Source organism: Arachis ipaensis, chromosome B4, assembly GCF_059453495.1.
Source record: "Arachis ipaensis isolate K30076 ecotype BB chromosome B4, ASM5945349v1, whole genome shotgun sequence".
Lineage (NCBI taxonomy): Eukaryota > Viridiplantae > Streptophyta > Magnoliopsida > Fabales > Fabaceae > Arachis > Arachis ipaensis.
The window spans coordinates 17,461,703-17,487,507 of record NC_142439.1 but is presented as its reverse complement, the minus strand read 5'-3'; the positions used below and the strand labels follow the sequence as shown (position 1 = coordinate 17,487,507).

The following is a 25,805-nucleotide window of genomic DNA, read 5'->3' as shown; positions in this document are numbered from 1 at the left end:
AAAAGAAAAAGAAAAAGGCAATATTATTCCTCAATTATTTTGAGAAATAATACTAATGGCACCCCATGCAGAACTTGCAAAGATTGGTTATGAAATAGAGAAACTCTTTGGAAGGCAGAAGAGTTTTGGAAGCAGCAACAACAACAACCCTAATACTTCTCCATCAGCAACTCATCAAAATCTATGCCAATACAAATTCTACCCAGCATACGGAAGCAAAGTTGTGCACATGCATGTTGAAGACATCACGTGCAATGAAGCTGCTTCAAGATTTATTGCTGATAATAGAACAGAACTTCACAGGAAAGGTTTGGTTGGCCAGTAACACATTAAATATGTTTTAACAACATACAAGTTTTTCGGCCGATTTGCTGTAGAAGTAGTCTTTTTTGTTTTCTCTTTTGTTTTTTAAAATTTAGCCTAAAGTTTTAGAAGCCTAGTAGTTCATGAATCATGTAGCTAGCTTATATATGTATGTGACTAGAAATGTTCATGTGCTATATATGTATATGAATCGGTTGTAGCTCAAAACACAAGAAAAAGTGTGTTCTGCTTTCTTCAAGGGGTTCAAGGTTCATCATGTTATTAGGCTTCTCTTATTTAGTTCCCTTCAAGATATATATGTACAGAGCAAACATGTTACTATCTATCAACCAGTTTTGCTCTCATTATCATATTACTAGCTATATGTCTCTTTTATGTCGCTTTTTTTCTTCTTTGGCATAGGAAAAACAGTTTTGGAAATCATTGATTAACTGTGCTATGAACTAGTTAATTTTGTTTGTCAGAACATGTTAGGGCTTGAGGTAAGCTACGAATTCTTATATATTTTTTGAACATATCATTCTAACACATGTTATAGAAATATATGAAATTTATAATCTCTAGAAATTTTGTAAAGAGGAATGGTACAGAGGATCATTGGAATTTATTATTTTTGGTCATCAGTTAACTATTAATGTTTAAAAGTATAAGATAAAGTATGTTGTTGAATTATTAGATTAAAAAAATTATGCTAAAGAAATTGATGATCAAAAAATAATAAATTTTGATGACTTCTTAGTATATTGTTCTTCTGTAAAAACATAAAGAAAAAGCTTAAATGAGTGTTATTTGTGTTTCTAGGGCACTTTGTGCTTGTTTTCTATATATGTAATTAATTGATTTACCCAGGCAATCATATATATAGAGGAAAAAAGTGTAGCTGCTAGAAATTACAAAATAGATAAACAAATTTTATATAGTAGATCAAATTCCAGAATTTAATTATTTTTTAATTAAAATATAAAATAATTTTGTTAAGTAGATAATGACTTTTGTAAATAATGTGAACAATTGGATATTGAATTGATCCAATAAAATAAAAAAATACTTCATCCTCAAATTACCTTCTAAACCTTAACATTAGGATAACCATCTGCACACCTAATAAATTAAACATTCAGCCATTGTTAACTGTGAATGAGTAAATCGAATAAAAAAAATAACCATACAATTAAAAATAATCAACATAATCATCTACATATCTATTAAATTGAACATCCCACATATCCATTATTCACATTATTTAATATTCCCATTGTCTCTCTATACTTTTCTAACGTAAAACTCATGTTATAAATTCAATAATGATTTTTTTTTTTTCAGATTAATGGGTTGTGAATTTGAATATATAAAGATAAAGAATATGAGAATCAAAGAGACGGATAAAATATGGAAATATTCTTTGTTAGTTTGAGTGGCCGCTGAAAGCATATTTTAAGGGATTGTGGTGGCAGCATAAGCATATATATATATTTTCCCACGCAAACAGTGAATGAATGGACTAAAGTTATATTTTATTTTAGTGTGGGGTTCTATAAGAATCTAATATGTATAGTTAGAGAAAATATATAGCCAACTTTGGAACGGAAATCCAGAATTCAATCTAGGAGCTCAATGCCCATGCATGAAGCACAAAATTTTTATTTAGATTAACCAATTTAAGAAGAAAATCTAACATTCCCCGTTGATATAGATGCTACAAAATAGAAATAAAATAGTAACCATATATTCTCTGTGAAATACTGAGGCAAAAGAAAAAGGGATAAATTTTTTTTCACATTTTCTTCTCCTATAGCCTCCCTTGGAGGCCTCTATCTGGAAAATCTAAAAAAAAAAAATAAAAAATAAAAAAAATCATTTTTAAAAACATTTTTAGAATTAGTTGTGATTAGTGAATTGAGGCACAATGGTGATTGCAAAGAGAGTTGGTGTTGATGTTATTTTGTGGTTGGTAGTGGCTTGTTTTGTGGTAGAAGGTAATGAAAGAGCAAGGCCAATTGCTGGGCCTGATATCTATGAGGGTCGCAATGTAGCTAAGGATGTTCTTGCTCCTGGTGAGATTATTAATAATGTCATGAGCTTTGGTGCCAAACCTGATGGAAAGTTTGATTGCACTCAGGTATATATATATGTTTTTTTTTTTTTGTTATAATATTTGACCTTTTTGCTGAAAATTTCTTCAATATAATGAAAATAAGCATATATTTTAAGCATGTGCTAATATATGATAAAAGTGTAACGTTTAGGAATTTGTGTTAAATAGCACGCAGCATTATTTCGAACGTCTTGTTAAACGCAACAAGAATATCGCATAATTCGCATTTTACAACAAACAAAATTTTATAGAACATGAAAGGAAATATGTAGTGTTCCAAACTTCCAATTCATAAAAGTTAATACAAAATAAAGAGTAAAACACACTATTCACACCGAATCTAAAGTTAGGACTAGCAGTATCACTAAAAAAGTAAAAAATATAGATATTAGAATAAAAATTCATGAGGCTAACTATTTTTTATCAACACACTACTGTATTTTTAATTAGGTTTATACTCATATTTATCCACTTTTGGCATGGAAAAATATTAGCGTAATTTTAATATACTGAAATTTTACGCAATTAAATTTATGAATTTAAATAACTTTTTAAATATTTAATTTTAACGTACTAAAATTTAAAACGATTATTCAATTAAATTTATGTTTTAAATAATTTTTTAGATAACAAAATTGAAAATTAGTTGTATTTAATGATATGATAATACATGATTACATATTTTCGTAAAACTATTTTGTATTATTATATTTTTTTATAGTATTATTTTTTAACCTAAAAGATTAAGGATTAATCCATTATAAATTTAAAAGTAGATAAAATTTGAATTTATATACTTGATTAAATGAACGAATGAATTGATTACTAGTCCAACCTAATTTAAATAACACATAAATTAATATATTTTACACATACAAAAATCTTTAAAAAACCATTTTCCAAACCATATCATAATTTTCATGTGTATGTGCTATTATTTGCCCTATATATACATGTATGGCTGCATGCCTTAAAGGTTCTATCCTAAAAATTTCAATATAATTTCTGACGCATTTGACAAAATAATTTTGGAATAATACATGCTATAGGAACAGGTGGCATCCTATTTTAGAGGTACCAATTCCACTTTTTTGCATTGAAACTCCACTAAATATCCAGCAAGTGTCATATATTCCACTAATAGCATTAGTACGTAATGTGACGTAAAGAAATTAGAATAAATTAGTTTATTAATAGTTATTAATTTAACTATTAATCTATTTTTTACAAATTAAATATGAATAATAATACTAAATTGATATTTGCTAAGATAGTAAATATATTTTACTAAAATAAAAAAATCATGAATTTAATTCTTAAAACAAAAAATATTATAAATTATATATAATAAATGATATTTTATGAAAAAATTATATAATATTTTGATAATATTATATATATGATCAAATTATTTTAATAATTAAATTCAATCAAATTATTTTAATAATTTATTGGTATAATAAAAATCAATTAAAAATAAAAAATATATATAAAAATTAATTAAATATAATTACAAAAATAATTTATTTATTTTTAACAATTGTATTTTATATTTTTATTACATATAAAATAAAAAAAAGCATATATAGTTATCTTAATTTATTAATTGATAATTATTAAATAATTTGATTAAATTATTATTTTATGATTTTTATCTATCAATTTTACGGAAAAAAAAAAACAATACAACTAAATGAAAAATAAATCCATAATGCACATTTGATAAAGATTGCATTGTAATAATGAAGGCGTTCATGGACGCATGGAGAGCAACATGCAAGTCGAAAGTGCAAGCAAGGGTTCTGGTCCCTCTAGGAAGGTTCGTGGTTTCGGCAATGTACTTCGCCGGGCCGTGCACCACTCCGGGGCCCGTCACGGTCCAAGTTGAAGGCACCGTCGTTGCAACAACCGACATCAGCGAGTATGTTGACGGCGAATGGCTCATGTTCCAAGACCTCTCCGGTATCAAACTCATTGGTGGTGGCACCTTTGATGGACAAGGAAAAGATTCATGGTCCCAAACTGAGAATTGTGAAACCGACTCCGATAGCGCCTGTGTTAGAGCTCCTAGTGTAAGTTCATCAATCCACTTATGTTAATCCATACTACTTTTTCTTTAAATATATATAAAAAAAAATTAAAAATATTATTTGTATACTAAAATTAGCCACTAAAATCAGTCACCAATGCATTTGTGCATAAATACACGTGTGATTTAATTTATTTTCAATGTGTATTTATATTTCAATATATATTTTATACTGGTAACAGATTTTAGTAGTTAATTTTAATGTATACGTAGCATAATTCTAAAAAAATAACTAATCCTTGATATCTCTGTATATGATATACCAACATATGATTTAATTTAAAATAATAATATAAAATTGTTTAATTTAATTTAATATCTATAATTATATATACATATATAATATTTATAATTATATATTTATAATATTTAAAATTACTTATTTATTTTAGCAACAATTAAAAAATTGTGAAAACTGATGTGCAGTCGATTTCACGTGAAGTTGATAGTTGAGAGGCGTTAGATGAAAATTTAGTCAAATCAGTCAAACCATTTAACGGCACTCAACTATTAACTTTACATGAAGTTAACTGCACCTGAGTTTCCACCTTAAAAAATATAAAGTAAAAAACAAATACATTAAAAAAAAGAAAAAAAAAACAAGCTATAGCTCCTTATGGTTCCTAAACAATCTTCATTTAATTAAAGTGCGACATTCACATGAAAAATATATTTATATATATTTTAACGGTTGACTAACACTAAATTTAAAAGGACAAATATTTCATATATTTTTAGCATTAGGCAATAATTAATGTTTGAGGTTTTATGGATGTGTTTGGCGATGCAGAGCATTTTCTTCAGCAGGGTGAACAATGGAATCATACAGAACATAAAAACCTTGAACCCCAAAGGCTTTCACATATTTGTCACAAACTGTGCCAACATTAGACTTAGGTTGCTTAAGCTCACAGCACCAGGTACCAGCCCCAATACCGATGGAATCCACATTAGCCACTCCATCAATGTCAAAATATCAAAATCCAACATTGAAACTGGTGATGATTGTGTCTCTATGATTCAAGGGGTCAACAATGTTACCATTAAGAGACTAAAGTGTGGCCCCGGACATGGTATTAGGTAATAACATAACTATACTTATTATTCATTCTGTTTATTGACTCAAAAGTGTAATGATCCTGTTTTTCACAAAAGTTTAAGCTTCTAAAAGTCTAAAGTTTAATTTTTATTATTTCTTAAAAAAAATAACATAATACAAATAAAAAGAGAAAAAAAATTATGCAAAAATTTATGTAAATCTAAAAAAATTGTGTAAAGAAACATTTTAGAGATATAATCATTCATTCATGTATTTCTTTCTATGTGCTTAAACTTTTGAAAAAAGTGATTTCATAACAAAAAATTATATAAATTTTGTATTGGTTGAATAACAATATAAAATATGACAGTATTGGTAGTCTTGGAAAATATCAAGATGAGCTAGAAGTGAGAGGAATTAGGGTGGAGAATTGCACATTGGTTGGCACAACCAATGGCCTAAGAATAAAGTCATGGCCAGAGAAGTATTCAGGTTTAGCAACAGATATAAGCTATAGTGATATTACCATGGAAAATGTTAAAAACCCTATCATCATTGATCAAGAATATCAATGTTCTCCAGGCATCTGCCAAAAGAAGGTTCGCTACTTGTTTCTTTATTATTATTATTATTATTATTATTATTATTATTATTATTATTATTATTATTATTATTATTATTATTATTATTATTATTATTTCCTTTCTCTCTTTTATGATTAATTGATCCAAGTAATTAGCTCATATTATACATTTCCATGCAGCCATCACTTGTAAAGATAGCAAATGTTGGTTTTATAAATGTAAAAGGAACAACAATTTCACCAATTGCAGTGGATTTAAGGTGTAGTAAGCAATTCCCATGCGAAAATATTCAACTTCACAACATAGACCTCAAGCTTCTTGGACCTATCCTTCCTTCTGGCGCAAGATGTGCCAATGTTAAACCTGTCTATGGAGGCATTCAAATGCCACCAGCATGTCCATAGAACAAAATTATGAACCAATTAGACTCAACTTCTTCGTTAATTGTATATAAATTAAATTAAATTGTACAGAAAGGCAGAAATTAAATTAAGTGAACTAAGTTCTTTCTAGTTTTGAAAGGCTTAGTATATGACATATGCATCTTAATTAGAAGTATATCTTAAAGTTATGTCAGTACGTATATATGTAATTCTAAACACGTAATTAAATAGAAATTGTAGTTAATATCGTTTTAAATTATGTCCCATTATTGTTGTTTTGGGTTTGATATATACAGGTTAATGTCAATTGTATTCCAATAATGCATTTTTTTGGTACCTAAGATTCATTTCAGGTTATTATTTAGTCTTTGAAATTGTTTTTCAGGGTTACTATGTTATTTCTACATCTATAGTTGAATTAAGTCTATTAGTGCCAAATGGCAGTGACTAAATAATATTTAGTCTTTAATCATGACTGATGTAGTTTGTTCTTCATGATTCTTGCCTCACTAATCGAGATTGTTTGGGGTTATTTGTATGTATTGTCTTCTATGTCACTAAATGTTAATCCTTACTAATCAAGAGTGCTATTCATGATAATTCTTGGTTCTTGGCATCTTGAAGTATAAATCAATGGCACCATATGCAATTGAGTATGCTTTAGTAGCCCTTCCATGGATCATGCGTGCATGATCCAATCCTTGGCCAATTAAGTTTAATCCTCACTTAAAAGACTAAATAATTAAAAGAGATATAAAAAATATTAAATACAATTCATGAGTGGGTAATAACTGAAAAACTATTTTTAGATTTTTTTTTTTTTTACCATCATCATTTTGAAATTTCAATATTTTTTTTAGGGTTTACCAAAAATCGAACTCTTAACCTTTTAGACATAAAGTTCTAATACCATATTATGAAACCACTCATCCCAAAAGCTTAAGTTGATGGAAAAAGATAACATTAATGATTATATCTCTAACAGTAGTAAATAATAATAATAATATTTATTTGTTTTTATTATATTATTTAATTTCATTTCATTATATTAAATTATTTTAAAATTTACTTTATTATCATATTATATATATTTTGCTCGACGGTAAAAAAAATTTAGATTTGTCACTGCCCACTCTTTTCTCCTCATGAGTTATATATAACTACTTAGAATACGAATTCGATGCACTTTTCAAATAAAACATGGAATTGTCTATAATCGAAAAAGTATAATTGGATCTTAAAACATCAAATAATAAGATTTTATTCTAGTAAATGAGAATGTTGCTGTACAAATGATGATTTATTTTTAAAAATGGCCCTAAACTATTTTTAATATCAATTGTTATTAGGTGTGAATGTTTTCTTTTAAAAAAAATTGCAATTGTTTAATATAGTTCGATAAATATAGGTTGACAAATTTTTATTAATAAGAGAAAATAAATTTTTAAATAAATAAATTAAATCAATTATTTGTTTATATTTTTTTAAAATATTTAGATTTTTTTAAAATATTTATATTTTTTCTTTTATTAATAAACATATCTTTTAAAATTTAAAATATTTTAAAATTATATATCAATAAATTATTTATTTATTTATTACAATAATTTGAATCGGAGTGGATTAAAAAATAAATTTAAATTGATGTAATATAAATTCTATTATTTTGAACAAAATTAAATTAAATTAAAAATAAAAATCAAACAGATATTATCCAAATTATAATAAATTATATTAATTTTATTTTATAAATCGATTTAGATCATACTATATATATAGTTTGATGTCATCGTCAATGTAAACGAGATATTAATACACATATTTCATTGTCACTACTAAAAAGATACATTGAATTAGGGGTGTACATGGGTTGGGCCACATTGGGTTTGGCTTAATCCAGACCCGACTCGAAATATAGATCAGACCTAATTTTTAGACTCTAACCCGATCATAGACCCGATGAAACCTACGCACATTCGGGTCGGGTGAAAATCGGATAAAAACCGGGTGAAAATCGGGTCTTTAGCATGTAAAAATCACCTAATCTCCAACCATTATTTCACAATTCACATAGTAAAATTCACTTAAAAAAATATAACAAGAACCAATCCTTCTCTAAAATTAAAGCATAACTATAATTAATACTAATATTGTCTAATAATACCAAATATTTAAATCAATACAAATAACACAATATTATGCATGTCTTATGCATTTTAAACATAAAACATTAACTTATAGTCTTATAATGACTAATAACATAAAATATTAAGGTTTACAATATTTAAATTCCACATAAGAATAGTCATCATCCATCACTAATAACACAAAATATTAATTGTGTATGATGATCGGGCCACCGGGCCGAGTTCGGGTGACCCGTGCTATGGCTCGAATCCGACCCGAGATAATGACTGGGTCTATTTTTGAGATCCTTACCCGGCCCTATACCCGATGAAATCACACTAAATTAGCCCCTAAAGTGTTCGGGGCTGGGCCGAGTCTTCGGACCGGACCGGACCATGTACACCCCTACATTAATCTAATTTTTGAAGGTAACTCATTTGCAACAAGATAAATGTAATATTTTTTTATGGTGCTGCTACTATATGACCAAGTTATTTTAGTAACCACGTTAACCTAATAGAGAAGAAAGAAATGACATATAAAAAAAATACTTAATTACAAAAATAACTTGCTCATCTAATGTTTTTTATATTTTATTACTTATTCAATTGGTAATGGTAATAATATAAATAATAAAAAATATAAATATTTTTTTAAAAATATATATCCATAAATAAATAATAATTTATTTATTTAAAAATATCTAAAATAAAAAAAGTTTGAATCCAATGAAAATAAAAAATGAAAAGAACACATGACAAATTTGCAGGTGTTCTATGCTAAATTTTATATTTGCAATTTCACCCTAAATTTATCTAAATTCTTCTAAGCAAGGTTATGAAAAATCGGACCGGACTGATCAATTCGACCAAGTTAATTGGAAAGCGATCATTTGGGTGGTTCGATTGATCTTAAAAACCGTCCTATAAAAAATCGATTAAAAATTCGACCGAATTGACAGTTAACCTGTGAACCAGATGAACCAATCAGGTTTTCTGAAGGTCCGGTTCGTTGCCCCCACCCCTCAAAATGGCATCGTTTTCCTGAAAAAAAAATACCTGAAGCAGAACATGAATATCTCCTGTAATACCCTACCACACAGAACTTTACGCTATAGTCATAAATTAGAGGTGGTGAGGTATTACGACCTCTAAATGAAAAAGTACATACATATCGTCGAAGAAAATATAGTTTAACTATGAGCCTTGAAGAAAAGAATAAGCAAAAACAAAATAGAAATCACCTCATACTCGAAACAATAAAGGTAGAAAGCATAGATAATAGAAAACAGAAGACACAATATATATATATATATATATATATATATATATATATATATATATATATATATATATATATATATATATATATATTCTCGACCTGTGAAGCAGAGGCTGGCTAGAGTACATATATAACCCAAAAGACAACCGAAACATAAATTTTGTTTCTCTAAAAATCAACTTCTAAAGGTAGAAAGCATAGATAATAGAAAACAGAAGACACAATATATATAATCTAAAAGTTTTTATTAGGTTTAATAAAAACAATGATTTCCAAGACTCCCTTATCGGAACAGTTGAAACAAGTCTTGGACATGGTCCAGTTTATTTCAACTGTTTTCCAAACAAAACGGTCAGCCTGTTAGATACCAACATCCTTGATTCTCTCTTCCTAAACATCCGAATTCATGGTCTTAACATGACGGAAGGATCCATTCCAGCCGCTTTAATCTATAGGATTCAATACAAGGTCATGAACACTTGTAATTCTAGGGTCCTTCTTAAATCCCAAGATCGTGAAACTACTTTGTTTGTCACCGACATGACAAAGGCCAACGTCATGATTCCAAGGCTCATAAGGTGGGATGAAATTGATCTCCCCCAGTCATGGTCTATTGATAGAGCTATCCCTACACAACCTAGACAAGCACCTCTCCTAAGAGAAATAAAACAGGATGAATCTGGGAAAGTAGAAATTTTTTTCGACAGAAGAAACTCTTTTTCCTCCAGATCTGAAGCAGGGACATCTAATGATTTTGCTTCAGCAAGAAGGTCTTTTTCTGTAACTTCTCAATCACAGTTTTCAAAATTTTCAAAACCCGTACATTCTGAAATCAATATTTCAGGATTACAAAATAATTCAAACATTTCTCAACCAGTTTATCAAACCGATGATAAGCATTCAGATGATGATATTGAGATAGAATCTTCCATTCAATCTCCAACATACTCATCTATGCATGGTGCTCAATATTCTTCTGTGAATAATGCCCAATGAGTAGCACAGAATTTATTATAGATAGGGAAGCATTACGTAAAAACCTTGAATCTGAGGAATATGACCTCCATAGAGAATGGTATTTACGTACGCACACAGCTACTCAAATTGCATCATTCAAAGAAAAATATTACAGTTTTCTAAAAGAGGTTGAGATGCATATTCCTTTCTTTGAATGGTTTCATGCTTATTCCATCAAAAACAATCTGGTTTATCCTTTCAAAAACAAAGAAAACTTGCTTTCAGCAAATGTTATTTCAACTTGGAAAGTTAAAGATGGGAATTTAGTTAGATCTGAGTTTCCTCCAAAAGGACCTTTTGTTATTTCAAATACAGAAGGACATAACCCTGTTATGGCTTCTCCTTTTAAAACAAAAAATATTGATGAAGCTGTCGCCCCAAAAGATATTAAAAACCTTATTGAACAATCAAATTACACCAATAGGTTTTTACAATGTCTGGGTGACAACCTTTCATCTTCGGGATCTACTTTTTCTTTCAAAAATGCTTCTGACGCCACTACTTCTAAAAGTATTGAAAAACCCATTTTTAAACCTTTTAAAATGAGTAGTAAAGCGAAGCAAAGTCTTAAAACTTCCATTTTAAAACAACAATCCGGTGATTCAGAAGTTATTCAAAAAATTGACCAACTTTTAAACCGTTTCTCTACCGTCCCTGAAACTCCAAACTCTAGTGAGTCTACTTCTCGTGTTCAAACACGCTCATCCAAAGCCGTTAATGCCCTTTGTCATGAGTCTAACGACTCCTCCTCCGAAGAAAGTGATGGTTCCCACAAATCATCCCTCAAAATCAGCCCTATTTTGACAAACTCCCTAACCAAGTGGAAGGGTTTAACCAAACCCTCTGCGTATGGTTACAATCGTGTTTCCGCTCCCGACCTAGCTCTCGAAGAAAGAGAACTAGGTTTTGTCAGCTTCAATGCCAATAATGTCTATGAATGGAACATAGATGGTAAAACTGAATATAACATCATGAGTATGCTTCAGCATATGACTATGGTAGGCACAGCCTATCAAGCTGCCCATGAAACTTCTGAAGAAGCAATAGCCAATGTTATTGTTTCTGGTTTCAGTGGCCAACTCAAAGGATGGTGGGATAACTACCTTTCGGATAGCCAAAAACACTCAATCTTCTCTGCCATAAAAGTCAATGATCAGAACGAACCGATCATTGGTGATGACGGGGAATCCATCCCCGATGCTGTTAATACCCTAATCTTTACCATAGCAAGCCATTTCATTGGTGATCCATCTCTCTGGAAAGATCGTTCGGCTGAACTACTTTCCAATCTCAGATGCAAAACTTTGTCTGATTTCCGGTGGTATAAAGACACCTTTCTTACCAGGGTTTACACCAGAGAAGATAGTCAACAACCTTTTTGGAAAGAAAAGTTCCTTGCTGGACTCCCAAAATCTCTTGGAGATAAAGTAAGGGACAAAATACGTAGCTTAACCCCGGATGGGATAATACCCTATGACGAGTTAAGTTATGGTCAATTAGTTTCTTTTATCCAGAAGGTTGCTCTAAAGATTTGTCAAGATGACAAAATCCAAAGGCAACTTGCTCGGGAAAAAACCCAAAATCGTATTGATCTGGGAACTTTCTGTGAACAATTCGGTCTCCCTGCTTGTCATCCAAGAAAATCCAAAAGACCATCCAATCGAAAAGTTTTTATTAAACCTAATCCTGAAAAGAATTTCAGAAGGTCTAGAAAAGGTTTTCAAAACCCTAAAAATGAAAAGAATTTCCAAAAGAATTTCCAAAATTACCCACAAAAGAACCCCATTATTTGCTATACATGTAAAAAACCTGGACATATTAGCAAATACTGCCGGTTAAAAAGAAAGATTAATAATCTAAACCTTGATCCTCTGATTGAGGAACAGATTAATAATCTGATGTTAGAAAGTTCAGAAAATGATTCTGACCGAGAATCTTCGGATGATATCAATAACATCGAAATCGATGACATTGAATCATCCTCAGATTCAGATGTCAAGCAAATTGGTGTTTTATCCAAAGATCAAGATCTCCTATTTGATGCTATTGAGGCTATTGACAATCCTGAACAAAAGAAAGACTTTCTTTTGAAACTAAAAAAATCTTTACAAAAGGAGAAAAAACCCAAAAATCTGGTCCTTAGCAATAAATATGATGTTAAACCTATTTTCAAAAAATTAGAAAAACAAGTTATTCGTCCCATAACTATTCAGGACCTCCAGTCTGAGGTCAACAATCTCAAAAGAGAAATCCAGGAAATCAGGAGACATCAAGACAATCATCAACTTATTCTCTCCCAATTAATGCAAGTGGGAGAATCTGGTGACGAACTTGATCAAACAGAGTGTACTAAGGAACAAGAAAATAAAATCTCTGACGACAACGAGGGAAAAGAAATTCTGAGAATAATCAATGTATTCTCTTTTATGAAACATCGTGTTCATATCCAAATTGTCGTTAAAGATTTTGTTTTTGACACCATTGCACTCTTTGACTCAGGTGCAGATTCAAACTGTATTAAGGAAGGTCTGATCCCCACAAAATATTTTGAAAAGTCTACTGAACGCCTTAGCTCAATAACGGGCGAAAGGCTAAGTATCAATTTCAAACTAACAGGTGTTTTTGTTGAAAAAGGAAATCTCAGAATTCCCACCGAATTTATTATTGCAAAAGATATAAAAAATGATGTAGTCTTGGGGACACCTTTCATAATCCTTTTGTTTCCTTACCTAACAGATTTTCCAGGTCTTACCTCTTTTGTGGGAGGACAGGTAACCTTTTTTGAGTTCCTAGATTCACCAAAACAAAAATCTTTAAACCTAATTGAATCCAAGACAAAACAGATTTGTTTTTTTGAAAGAAGAAATCTCTTTTAAAACCCTTGAATCTCAACTCTCTCAACCAAAGATTCAAGACAAAATCAAAACCCATTTTAACCAAATTGAGAAGTCTATTTGTTCAGATTTGCCTCATGCTTTCTGGAATAGGAAAGAACACGTCGTTGATCTTCCTTATGAAAAGAATTTCAAAGAATAAAAAATCCCTACAAAAGCCCGCCCAATTCAAATGAATGAGCAGCTTTTGCAGCATTGTCAAAAGGAAATAAAAGATCTTTTGGATAAAGGATTAATTCGTCCTAGCAAGAGTCCTTGGTCTTGCTCTGCTTTTTATGTTAATAAGCAAGCTGAAATAGAACGAGGAACTCCTAGGCTTGTCATCAATTACAAACCACTGAATGAAGCCTTACAATGGATTCGTTATCCTATCCCAAACAAAAAAGATTTGCTTAGTAGGTTAAATTCTGCAAACATTTTCTCAAAATTTGATATGAAATCCAGTTTTTGGCAGATTCAAATCACCAAATCAGACCGATACAAAACAGCATTTACAGTTCCATTTGGACAGTATGAATGGAATGTAATGCCTTTTGGTCTGAAAAATGCCCCATCTGAATTTCAAAAAATTATGAATGATATTTTCAATCCATATTCAGATTTTGCAATCGTTTACATTGATGATGTTCTAATTTTTTCCCAAACTTTACATGAACATTTCAAGCATGTTAAAACTTTCATGTACATCATCCAAAAAAATGGTCTTGCTGTCTCTAAGTCAAAAATTGTTCTCTTTCAAACAAAAATCCGTTTTCTTGGTCATATAATCTTCCAAGGCACTATAACTCCAATTGAAAGATCAATTTTGTTTGCAGAAAAGTTTCCAGATTATATCCTTGATAAACCTCAGCTCCAGAGGTTCCTAGGTTGTCTCAATTATATTTCGGATTTCATCCCAAATCTTAACAACCTCATTAAGCCTCTCCATGATAGGCTTAAGAAAAATCCTCCACCTTGGACAGAAAAACATTCTGATATTATCAGGTTCCTTAAAACCAAAGTCCGCAATCTTCCTTGTCTTTACTTACCGGTTCCTCATGCATTCAAAATAGTGGAAACAGATGCATCAGATTTAGGATATGGCGGTATCCTAAAACAAAAACTGCATGATAAAGAATGTATCATTGCATTTACATCCAAACATTGGAATAGTACTCAACAAAAATATTCCACTATCAAAAAAGAAATTTTAGCCATTGTTTTATGCATCACAAAATTTCAATCTGACTTACTCAATCAAAAATTTTTAGTCCGAGTTGATTGTAAATCAGCCAAAGATGTTTTACAAAATGATGTTAAAAATCTTGCATCAAAACAAGTTTTTGCCAAGTGGCAAGCTATTTTAAGCGTCTTTGATTTTGATATTGAGCATATCAAGGGCAAATCAAACTCTCTCCCTGACTTTCTCACACATGAATATTTGCAGGGAGATAAACAGAAAGAAGATGCCTAAAAAGGCAGCCTTGGCCTCAGCAAGAGGCAGAGGCATTCGCCTAGCCCTACCAGGGCCAATCAGAAGATCTGGGTCTAGTACCCCAACAGAGTCATCTACCCAACAACCTACTCAACAATCTGGGTCATCTATCCAACAACTCACCCAAACCCAACAAGCTGGGCCATCTACCCAACAACCCACCCAAAAATCTTTTGAACCACAAAACAATCAAGCCAAACAATCCAAAGCAGACTATGCCATCCCAATCGAAACCCTCCTAGCCTTACAGGACCAGGGTCTCACTAAACTCAACAAAAAATCTTGGGCTGACCTTTGCAGTGAGTCCGATGAAGAAATTGACCTATCTCAATTGATATCTCAGGTAGCCAATCGTAGAACAGTCATCCAAATAGGAAAACAAAAGTCTGTCGTCTCGACACCCCAAACATCCTCAACTACTACCAAAACTCAAAAAACCCAAACCAATTACATATCTACAAACAAAACCGCAAATATTATCCACATAGAGCCTGAATTCTGGGACAGTTCTCCAAACAAAGTCATCCCAAAGATTTTCCCTACTGGATTCCACTTCAGACCCTTAGCACCTAATAAAACTCGCCATTTCTACGAATTCATCCTAATAGATACTGACTCAGTATCTATTAAACATTACAAGGATAAAACCAATCCCGAATTTATAACCCATTCAACCATTCAAATTCTCAAAATTTTATCCCCAAAGCAATTTGGAAACAACCTAAACAAAATTCAAAAATTTTTTCAAAATTATTACCCAATAGGTTTTAATTATTGGGACTACATGGAAGCCTGGACTAAAGTATTTTGGTTTTAAAATACTCAGTTCAGACATTCATGGTTAATTTATTTTAAAAGAAAAATCAATTATGTTTTTCCAAATTGGTTCTACCAATGGTGGGACTTCTTTGGACCAATCCAAGAAATTTTACCATCACCAACAGATGAAGGGTATAAACTTTTTCAATCAAACTTTAACAATCAGGAAACATGTGTTCCTGTAATGTTAAAATTTTTCTCAACATTTTCATTGGCATGGGTATTCTCATGGCAATACAAGTATGCAAAACCAAACCACCCCAAATCATTTCCAATCCTTCAAAGGCATGGTTATGTCAAATGGTGGTCTCAATTTGATGCTTCAATGGCCTACCCAGAGAAGGTCAGAGAATGGTTCAAATCCAATCCTGAAAGTCAAAAGATTTCAGATCCAGAAACTGCCCTGTTCCTCAATCAAAAAGCCCAAATTGCTGCAGCCCTTGCAGGAGCTCAATCGAAAGAAACTCTAGCAAAACATCTTCAGCAAATCATGCAGATGATTGAAGAAGACAAAAAACACAAGGATGATCCCACTTCCTCAGCAGAATCCTCAAGCAATTATAACCAGAATGAAGACGACTGCTTTGGAATCGATCTAGGAGAGGATTAGTCTTTAATCTTCAAAATCCATGTAATAAAAAAATCCATTGTTAACCTGTACTGTAGAAATAGTACCAGTAATGTGCACCTGTACTGTAGAAACAGTAGAATATCCAATTATAAAAGGAAGCCTTGCATTCATTGAGAGGCACCCTTCAGTTTTACATATCATAGAGAGAAGTTAGAGAGAGAGGCTCTGAGAGAGAGTTCCCTTGTAAGCTCTCCAGCTCTTCTTCTTCCCTCTTCTTTTATTTTCAATCATTCAATAAAAGAAGAGGGAAGAAGAAGAGCTGGAGAGCTTACAAGGGAACTCTCTCTCAGAGCCTCTCTCTCTAACTTCTCTCTATGATATGTAAAACTGAAGGGTGCCTCTCAATGAATGCAAGGCTTCCTTTTATAATTGGATATTCTACTGTTTCTACAGTACAGGTGCACATTACCGGTACTATTTCTACAGTACAGGTTAACAATGGATTTTTTGATTACATGGATTTTGAAGATTAAAGACTAATCCTCTCCTAGATCGATTCCAAAGCAGTCGTCTTCATTCTGGTTATAACTGCTTGAGGATTCTGCTGAGGAAGTGGGATCATCCTTGTGTTTTTTGTCTTCTTCAATCATCTGCATGATTTGCTGAAGATGTTTTGCTAGAGTTTCTTTCGATTGAGCTCCTGCAAGGGCTGCAGCAATTTGGGCTTTTTGATTGAGGAACAGGGCAGTTTCTGGATCTGAAATCTTTTGACTTTCAGGATTGGATTTGAACCATTCTCTGACCTTCTCTGGGTAGGCCATTGAAGCATCAAATTGAGACCACCATTTGACATAACCATGCCTTTGAAGGATTGGAAATGATTTGGGGTGGTTTGGTTTTGCATACTTGTATTGCCATGAGAATACCCATGCCAATGAAAATGTTGAGAAAAATTTTAACATTACAGGAACACATGTTTCCTGATTGTTAAAGTTTGATTGAAAAAGTTTATACCCTTCATCTGTTGGTGAGGGTAAAATTTCTTGGATTGGTCCAAAGAAGTCCCACCATTGGTAGAACCAATTTGGAAAAACATAATTGATTTTTCTTTTAAAATAAATTAACCATGAATGTCTGAACTGAGTATTTTAAAACCAAAATACTTTAGTCCAGGCTTCCATGTAGTCCCAATAATTAAAACCTATTGGGTAATAATTTTGAAAAAATTTTTGAATTTTGTTTAGGTTGTTTCCAAATTGCTTTGGGGATAAAATTTTGAGAATTTGAATGGTTGAATGGGTTATAAATTCGGGATTGGTTTTATCCTTGTAATGTTTAATAGATACTGAGTCAGTATCTATTAGGATGAATTCGTAGAAATGGCGAGTTTTATTAGGTGCTAAGGGTCTGAAGTGGAATCCAGTAGGGAAAATCTTTGGGATGACTTTGTTTGGAGAACTGTCCCAGAATTCAGGCTCTATGTGGATAATATTTGCGGTTTTGTTTGTAGATATGTAATTGGTTTGGGTTTTTTGAGTTTTGGTAGTAGTTGAGGATGTTTGGGGTGTCGAGACGACAAACTTTTGTTTTCCTATTTGGATGACTGTTCTACGATTGGCTACCTGAGATATCAATTGAGATAGGTCAATTTCTTCATCGGACTCACTGCAAAGGTCAGCCCAAGATTTTTTGTTGAGTTTAGTGAGACCCTGGTCCTGTAAGGCTAGGAGGGTTTCGATTGGGATGGCATAGTCTGCTTTGGATTGTTTGGCTTGATTGTTTTGTGGTTCAAAAGATTTTTGGGTGGGTTGTTGGGTAGATGGCCCAGCTTGTTGGGTTTGGGTGAGTTGTTGGATAGATGACCCAGATTGTTGAGTAGGTTGTTGGGTAGATGACTCTGTTGGGGTACTAGACCCAGATCTTCTGATTGGCCCTGGTAGGGCTAGGCGAATGCCTCTGCCTCTTGCTGAGGCCAAGGCTGCCTTTTTAGGCATCTTCTTTCTGTTTATCTCCCTGCAAATATTCACGTGTGAGAAAGTCAGGGAGAGAGTTTGAGTTGCCCTTGATATGCTCAATATCAAAATCAAAGACGCTTAAAATAGCTTGCCACCTGGCAAAAACTTGTTTTGATGCAAGATTTTTAACATCATTTTGTAAAACATCTTTGGCTGATTTACAATCAACTCGGACTAAAAATTTTTGATTGAGTAAGTCAGATTGAAATTTTGTGATGCATAAAACAATGGCTAAAATTTCTTTTTTGATAGTGGAATATTTTTGTTGAGTACTATTCCAATGTTTGGATGTAAATGCAATGATACATTCTTTATCATGCAGTTTTTGTTTTAGAATACCGCCATATCCTAAATCTGATGCATCTGTTTCCACTATTTTGAATGCATGAGGAACCGGTAAGTAAAGACAAGGAAGATTGCGGACTTTGGTTTTAAGGAACCTGATAATATCAGAATGTTTTTCTGTCCAAGTTGGAGGATTTTTCTTAAGCCTATCATGGAGAGGCTTAATGAGGTTGTTAAGATTTGGGATGAAATCCGAAACATAATTGAGACAACCTAGGAACCTCTGGAGCTGAGGTTTATCAAGGATATAATCTGGAAACTTTTTTGCAAACAAAATTGATCTTTCAATTGGAGTTATAGTGCCTTGGAAGATTATATGACCAAGAAAACGGATTTTTGTTTGAAAGAGAACAATTTTTGACTTAGAGACAGCAAGACCATTTTTTTGGATGATGTACATGAAAGTTTTAACATGCTTGAAATGTTCATGTAAAGTTTGGGAAAAAATTAGAACATCATCAATGTAAACGATTGCAAAATCTGAATATGGATTGAAAATATCATTCATAATTTTTTGAAATTCAGATGGGGCATTTTTCAGACCAAAAGGCATTACATTCCATTCATACTGTCCAAATGGAACTGTAAATGCTGTTTTGTATCGGTCTGATTCGGTGATTTGAATCTGCCAAAAACCGGATTTCATATCAAATTTTGAGAAAATGTTTGCAGAATTTAACCTACTAAGCAAATCTTTTTTGTTTGGGATAGGATAACGAATCCATTGTAAGGCTTCATTCAGTGGTTTGTAATTGATGACAAGCCTAGGAGTTCCTCGTTCTATTTCAGCTTGCTTATTAACATAAAAAGCAGAGCAAGACCAAGGACTCTTGCTAGGACGAATTAATCCTTTATCCAAAAGATCTTTTATTTCCTTTTGACAATGCTGCAAAAGCTGCTCATTCATTTGAATTGGGCGGGCTTTTGTAGGGATTTTTGATTCTTTGAAATTCTTTTCATAAGGAAGATCAACGACGTGTTCTTTCCTATTCCAGAAAGCATGAGGCAAATCTGAACAAATAGACTTCTCAATTTGGTTAAAAAGGGTTTTGATTTTGTCTTGAATCTTTGGTTGAGAGAGTTGAGATTCAAGGGTTTTAAAAGAGATTTCTTCTTTCAAAAAACAAATCTGTTTTGTCTTGGATTCAATTAGGTTTAAAGATTTTTGTTTTGGTGAATCTAGGAACTCAAAAAAGGTTACCTGTCCTCCCACAAAAGAGGTAAGACCTGGAAAATCTGCTAGGTAAGGAAACAAAAGGATTATGAAAGGTGTCCCCAAGACTACATCATTTTTGATATCTTTTGCAATAATAAATTCGGTGGGAATTCTGAGATTTCCTTTTTCAACAAAAATACCTGTTAGTTTGAAATTGATACTTGGCCTTTCGCCCGTTATTGAGCTAAGGCGTTCAGTAGACTTTTCAAAATATTTTGTGGGGATCAGACCTTCCTTAATACAGTTTGAATCTGCACCTGAGTCAAAGAGTGCAATGGTGTCAAAAACAAAATCTTTAACGACAATTCGGATATGAACACGATGTTTCATAAAAGAGAATACATTGATTATTCTCAGAATTTCTTTTCCCTCGTTGTCGTCAGAGATTTTATTTTCTTGTTCCTTAGTACACTCTGTTTGATCAAGTTCGTCACCAGATTCTCCCACTTGCATTAATTGGGAGAGAATAAGTTGATGATTGTCTTGATGTCTCCTGATTTCCTGGATTTCTCTTTTGAGATTGTTGACCTCAGACTGGAGGTCCTGAATAGTTATGGGACGAATAACTTGTTTTTCTAATTTTTTGAAAATAGGTTTAACATCATATTTATTGCTAAGGACCAGATTTTTGGGTTTTTTCTCCTTTTGTAAAGATTTTTTTAGTTTCAAAAGAAAGTCTTTCTTTTGTTCAGGATTGTCAATAGCCTCAATAGCATCAAATAGGAGATCTTGATCTTTGGATAAAACACCAATTTGCTTGACATCTGAATCTGAGGATGATTCAATGTCATCGATTTCGATGTTATTGATATCATCCGAAGATTCTCGGTCAGAATCATTTTCTGAACTTTCTAACATCAGATTATTAATCTGTTCCTCAATCAGAGGATCAAGGTTTAGATTATTAATCTTTCTTTTTAACCGGCAGTATTTGCTAATATGTCCAGGTTCTTTACATGTATAGCAAATAATGGGGTTCTTTTGTGGGTAATTTTGGAAATTCTTTTGGAAATTCTTTTCATTTTTAGGGTTTTGAAAACCTTTTCTAGACCTTCTGAAATTCTTTTCAGGATTAGGTTTAATAAAAACTTTTCGATTGGATGGTCTTTTGGATTTTCTTGGATGACAAGCAGGGAGACCGAATTGTTCACAGAAAGTTCCCAGATCAATACGATTTTGGATTTTTTCCCGAGCAAGTTGCCTTTGGATTTTGTCATCTTGACAAATCTTTAGAGCAACCTTCTGGATAAAAGAAACTAATTGACCATAACTTAACTCGTCATAGGGTATTATCCCATCCGGGGTTAAGCTACGTATTTTGTCCCTTACTTTATCTCCAAGAGATTTTGGGAGTCCAGCAAGGAACTTTTCTTTCCAAAAAGGTTGTTGACTATCTTCTCTGGTGTAAACCCTGGTAAGAAAGGTGTCTTTATACCACCGGAAATCAGACAAAGTTTTGCATCTGAGATTGGAAAGTAGTTCAGCCGAACGATCTTTCCAGAGAGATGGATCACCAATGAAATGGCTTGCTATGGTAAAGATTAGGGTATTAACAGCATCGGGGATGGATTCCCCGTCATCACCAATGATCGGTTCGTTCTGATCATTGACTTTTATGGCAGAGAAGATTGAGTGTTTTTGGCTATCCGAAAGGTAGTTATCCCACCATCCTTTGAGTTGGCCACTGAAACCAGAAACAATAACATTGGCTATTGCTTCTTCAGAAGTTTCATGGGCAGCTTGATAGGCTGTGCCTACCATAGTCATATGCGGAAGCATACTCATGATGTTATATTCAGTTTTACCATCTATGTTCCATTCATAGACATTATTGGCATTGAAGCTGACAAAACCTAGTTCTCTTTCTTCGAGAGCTAGGTCGGGAGCGGAAACACGATTGTAACCATACGCAGAGGGTTTGGTTAAACCCTTCCACTTGGTTAGGGAGTTTGTCAAAATAGGGCTGATTTTGAGGGATGATTTGTGGGAACCATCACTTTCTTCGGAGGAGGAGTCGTTAGACTCATGACAAAGGGCATTAACGGCTTTGGATGAGCGTGTTTGAACACGAGAAGTAGACTCACCAGAGTTTGGAGTTTCAGGGACGGTAGAGAAACTGTTTAAAAGTTGGTCAATTTTTTGAATAACTTCTGAATCACCGGATTGTTGTTTTAAAATGGAAGTTTTAAGACTTTGCTTCGCTTTACTACTCATTTTAAAAGGTTTAAAAATGGGTTTTTCAATACTTTTAGAAGTAGTGGCGTCAGAAGCATTTTTGAAAGAAAAAGTAGATCCCGAAGATGAAAGGTTGTCACCCAGACATTGTAAAAACCTATTGGTGTAATTAGATTGTTCAATAAGGGTTTTAATATCTTTTGGGGCGACAGCTTCATCAATATTTTTTGTTTTAAAAGGAGAAGCCATAACAGGGTTATGTCCTTCTGTATTTGAAATAACAAAAGGTCCTTTTGGAGGAAACTCAGATCTAACTAAATTCCCATCTTTAACTTTCCAAGTTGAAATAACATTTGCTGAAAGCAAGTTTTCTTTGTTTTTGAAAGGATAAACCAGATTGTTTTTGATGGAATAAGCATGAAACCATTCAAAGAAAGGAATATGCATCTCAACCTCTTTTAGAAAATTGTAATATTTTTCTTTGAATGATGCAATTTGAGTAGCTGTGTGCGTACGTAAATACCATTCTCTATGGAGGTCATATTCCTCAGATTCAAGATTTTTACGTAATGCTTCCCTATCTATAATAAATTCTGTGCTACTCATTGGGCATTATTCACAGAAGAATATTGAGCACCATGCATAGATGAGTATGTTGGAGATTGAATGGAAGATTCTATCTCAATATCATCATCTGAATGCTTATCATCGGTTTGATAAACTGGTTGAGAAATGTTTGAATTATTTTGTAATCCTGAAATATTGATTTCAGAATGTACGGGTTTTGAAAATTTTGAAAACTGTGATTGAGAAGTTACAGAAAAAGACCTTCTTGCTGAAGAAAAATCATTAGATGTCCCTGCTTCAGATCTGGAGGAAAAAGAGTTTCTTCTGTCGAAGAAAATTTCTACTTTCCCAGATTCATCCTGTTTTATTTCTCTTAGGAGAGGTGCTTGTCTAGGTTGTGTAGGGATAGCTCTATCAATAGACCATGACTGGGGGAGATCAATTTCATCCCACCTTATGAGCCTTGGAATCATGACGTTGGCCTTTGTCATGTCGGTGACAAACAAAGTAGTTTCACGATCTTGGGATTTAAGAAGGACCCTAGAATTACAAGTGTTCATGACCTTGTATTGAATCCTATAGATTAAAGCGGCTGGAATGGATCCTTCCTTCATGTTAAGACCATGAATTCGGATGTTTAGGAAGAGAGAGTCAAGGATGTTGGTATCTAACAGGCTGACCGTTTTGTTTGGAAAACAGTTGAAATAAACTGGACCATGTCCAAGACTTGTTTCAACTGTTCCGATAAGGGAGTCTTGGAAATCATTGTGTCTAATATCTCTAAGACACATAAGGATGGAAGCATTCAAGCCTTCTCTGATGAGAGGTTTGACTGCAACCTGGACACATCCTATGTGAAGATATCTGTAGTGACGTGCATGTTCTCTGACAGATTGTTTGGTTAGGAGATGGAATTCCTCACCGGAATCTGGTCCTAAAGGAATATTATTTTCAGCAGTTTTGATGATATAGTCTGATTTTTTTTTGTTGTCATCAGGGACATAAAGCTCATCTTGGGGGATTTTGGGTATCTCCCAATTGTCGATGGCTTGATTGATATCTTCGAAGAAAACTTCCTCTTCGAAGATATTGTGTTTGGGAGAAAGTTCATCAGGTCTAGCCACTTTCTCGGTAAGGGGATTGGAGGAAGAATGGATTGGAGAGGTGGTGGAGGAAGATGGAGAAAAAGAAAGGCGTCTAGAAAGAGAGCGGAAGAGTTTAGACATATTTTCATAAAATCTGATATCATTGCCCTCCTTTGGTTAAGAAGGAATATAAATATTATCATTAAGCTATCTCTGAGGTTCATGGATCTGGAAATAGGACTTTCAGGGCTTTTTGATTGAGGAACAGGGCAGTTTCTGGATCTGAAATCTGTTGACTTTCAGGATTGGATTTGAACCATTCTCTGACCTTCTCTGGGTAGGCCATTGAAGCATCAAATTGAGACCACCATTCGACATAACCATGCCTTTGAAGGATTGGAAATGACTTGGGGTGGTTTGGTTTTGCATACTTGTATTGCCATGAGAATACCCATGCCAATGAAAATGTTGAGAAAAATTTTAACATTACAGGAACACATGTTTCCTGATTGTTAAAGTTTGATTGAAAAAGTTTATACCCTTCATCTGTTGGTGAGGGTAAAATTTCTTGGATTGGTCCAAAGAAGTCCCACCATTGGTAGAACCAATTTGGAAAAACATAATTGATTTTTCTTTTAAAATAAATTAACCATGAATGTCTGAACTGAGTATTTTGAAACCAAAATACTTTAGTCCAGGCTTCCATGTAGTCCCAATAATTAAAACCTATTGGGTCATAATTTTGAGAAAATTTTTGAATTTTGTTTAGGTTGTTTCCAAATTGCTTTGGGGATAAAATTTTGAGAATTTGAATGGTTGAATGGGTTATAAATTCGGGATTGGTTTTATCCTTGTAATGTTTAATAGATACTGAGTCAGTATCTATTAGGATGAATTCGTAGAAATGGCGAGTTTTATTAGGTGCTAAGGGTCTGAAGTGGAATCCAGTAGGGAAAATCTTTGGGATGACTTTGTTTGGAGAACTGTCCCAGAATTCAGGCTCTATGTGGATAATATTTGCGGTTTTGTTTGTAGATATGTAATTGGTTTGGGTTTTTTGAGTTTTGGTAGTAGTTGAGGATGTTTGGGGTGTCGAGACGACAGACTTTTGTTTTCCTATTTGGATGACTGTTCTACGATTGGCTACCTGAGATATCAATTGAGATAGGTCAATTTCTTCATCGGACTCACTGCAAAGGTCGGCCCAAGATTTTTTGTTGAGTTTAGTGAGACCCTGGTCCTGTAAGGCTAGGAGGGTTTCGATTGGGATGGCATAGTCTGCTTTGGATTGTTTGGCTTGATTGTTTTGTGGTTCAAAAGATTTTTGGGTGGGTTGTTGGGTAGATGGCCCAGCTTGTTGGGTTTGGGTGAGTTGTTGGATAGATGACCCAGGTTGTTGAGTAGGTTGTTGGGTAGATGACTCTGTTGGGGTACTAGACCCAGATCTTCTGATTGTCTTATATTTATAATGTCATCTTTTTAGGCATCAATATATATATATATATATTATATATTCTCGACCTGTGAAGCAGAGGCTGGCTAGAGTACATATATAACCCAAAAGACAACCGAAACATAAATTTTGTTTCTCTAAAAATCAACTTCTAAGCGGGATACACAAGATAACATACAAAAGTGGAGAACACATATAACTAGGTACAAAATATATAACTCCCAAGATGAAATCTTTGCTTCCCAGAGAGAA

General features: G+C 32.9%; 1 protein-coding gene across 1 annotated transcript; it reads left to right on the top strand.

Annotated features, from left to right (window-relative positions):
* The first annotated feature begins 2,138 nt into the window (after positions 1 to 2,138).
* LOC107636164 (exopolygalacturonase) lies at positions 2,139 to 6,725 on the top strand. The gene is made up of 5 exons (XM_088485567.1): positions 2,139 to 2,443; positions 4,168 to 4,491; positions 5,299 to 5,588; positions 5,918 to 6,146; positions 6,311 to 6,725. The coding sequence occupies exons 1-5, from the start codon at positions 2,231 to 2,233 to the stop codon at positions 6,533 to 6,535; spliced, it is 1,281 nt and encodes a 426-aa protein (XP_088341693.1). The 5' UTR covers positions 2,139 to 2,230; the 3' UTR covers positions 6,536 to 6,725.
* The last annotated feature ends 19,080 nt before the right edge of the window (positions 6,726 to 25,805 follow it).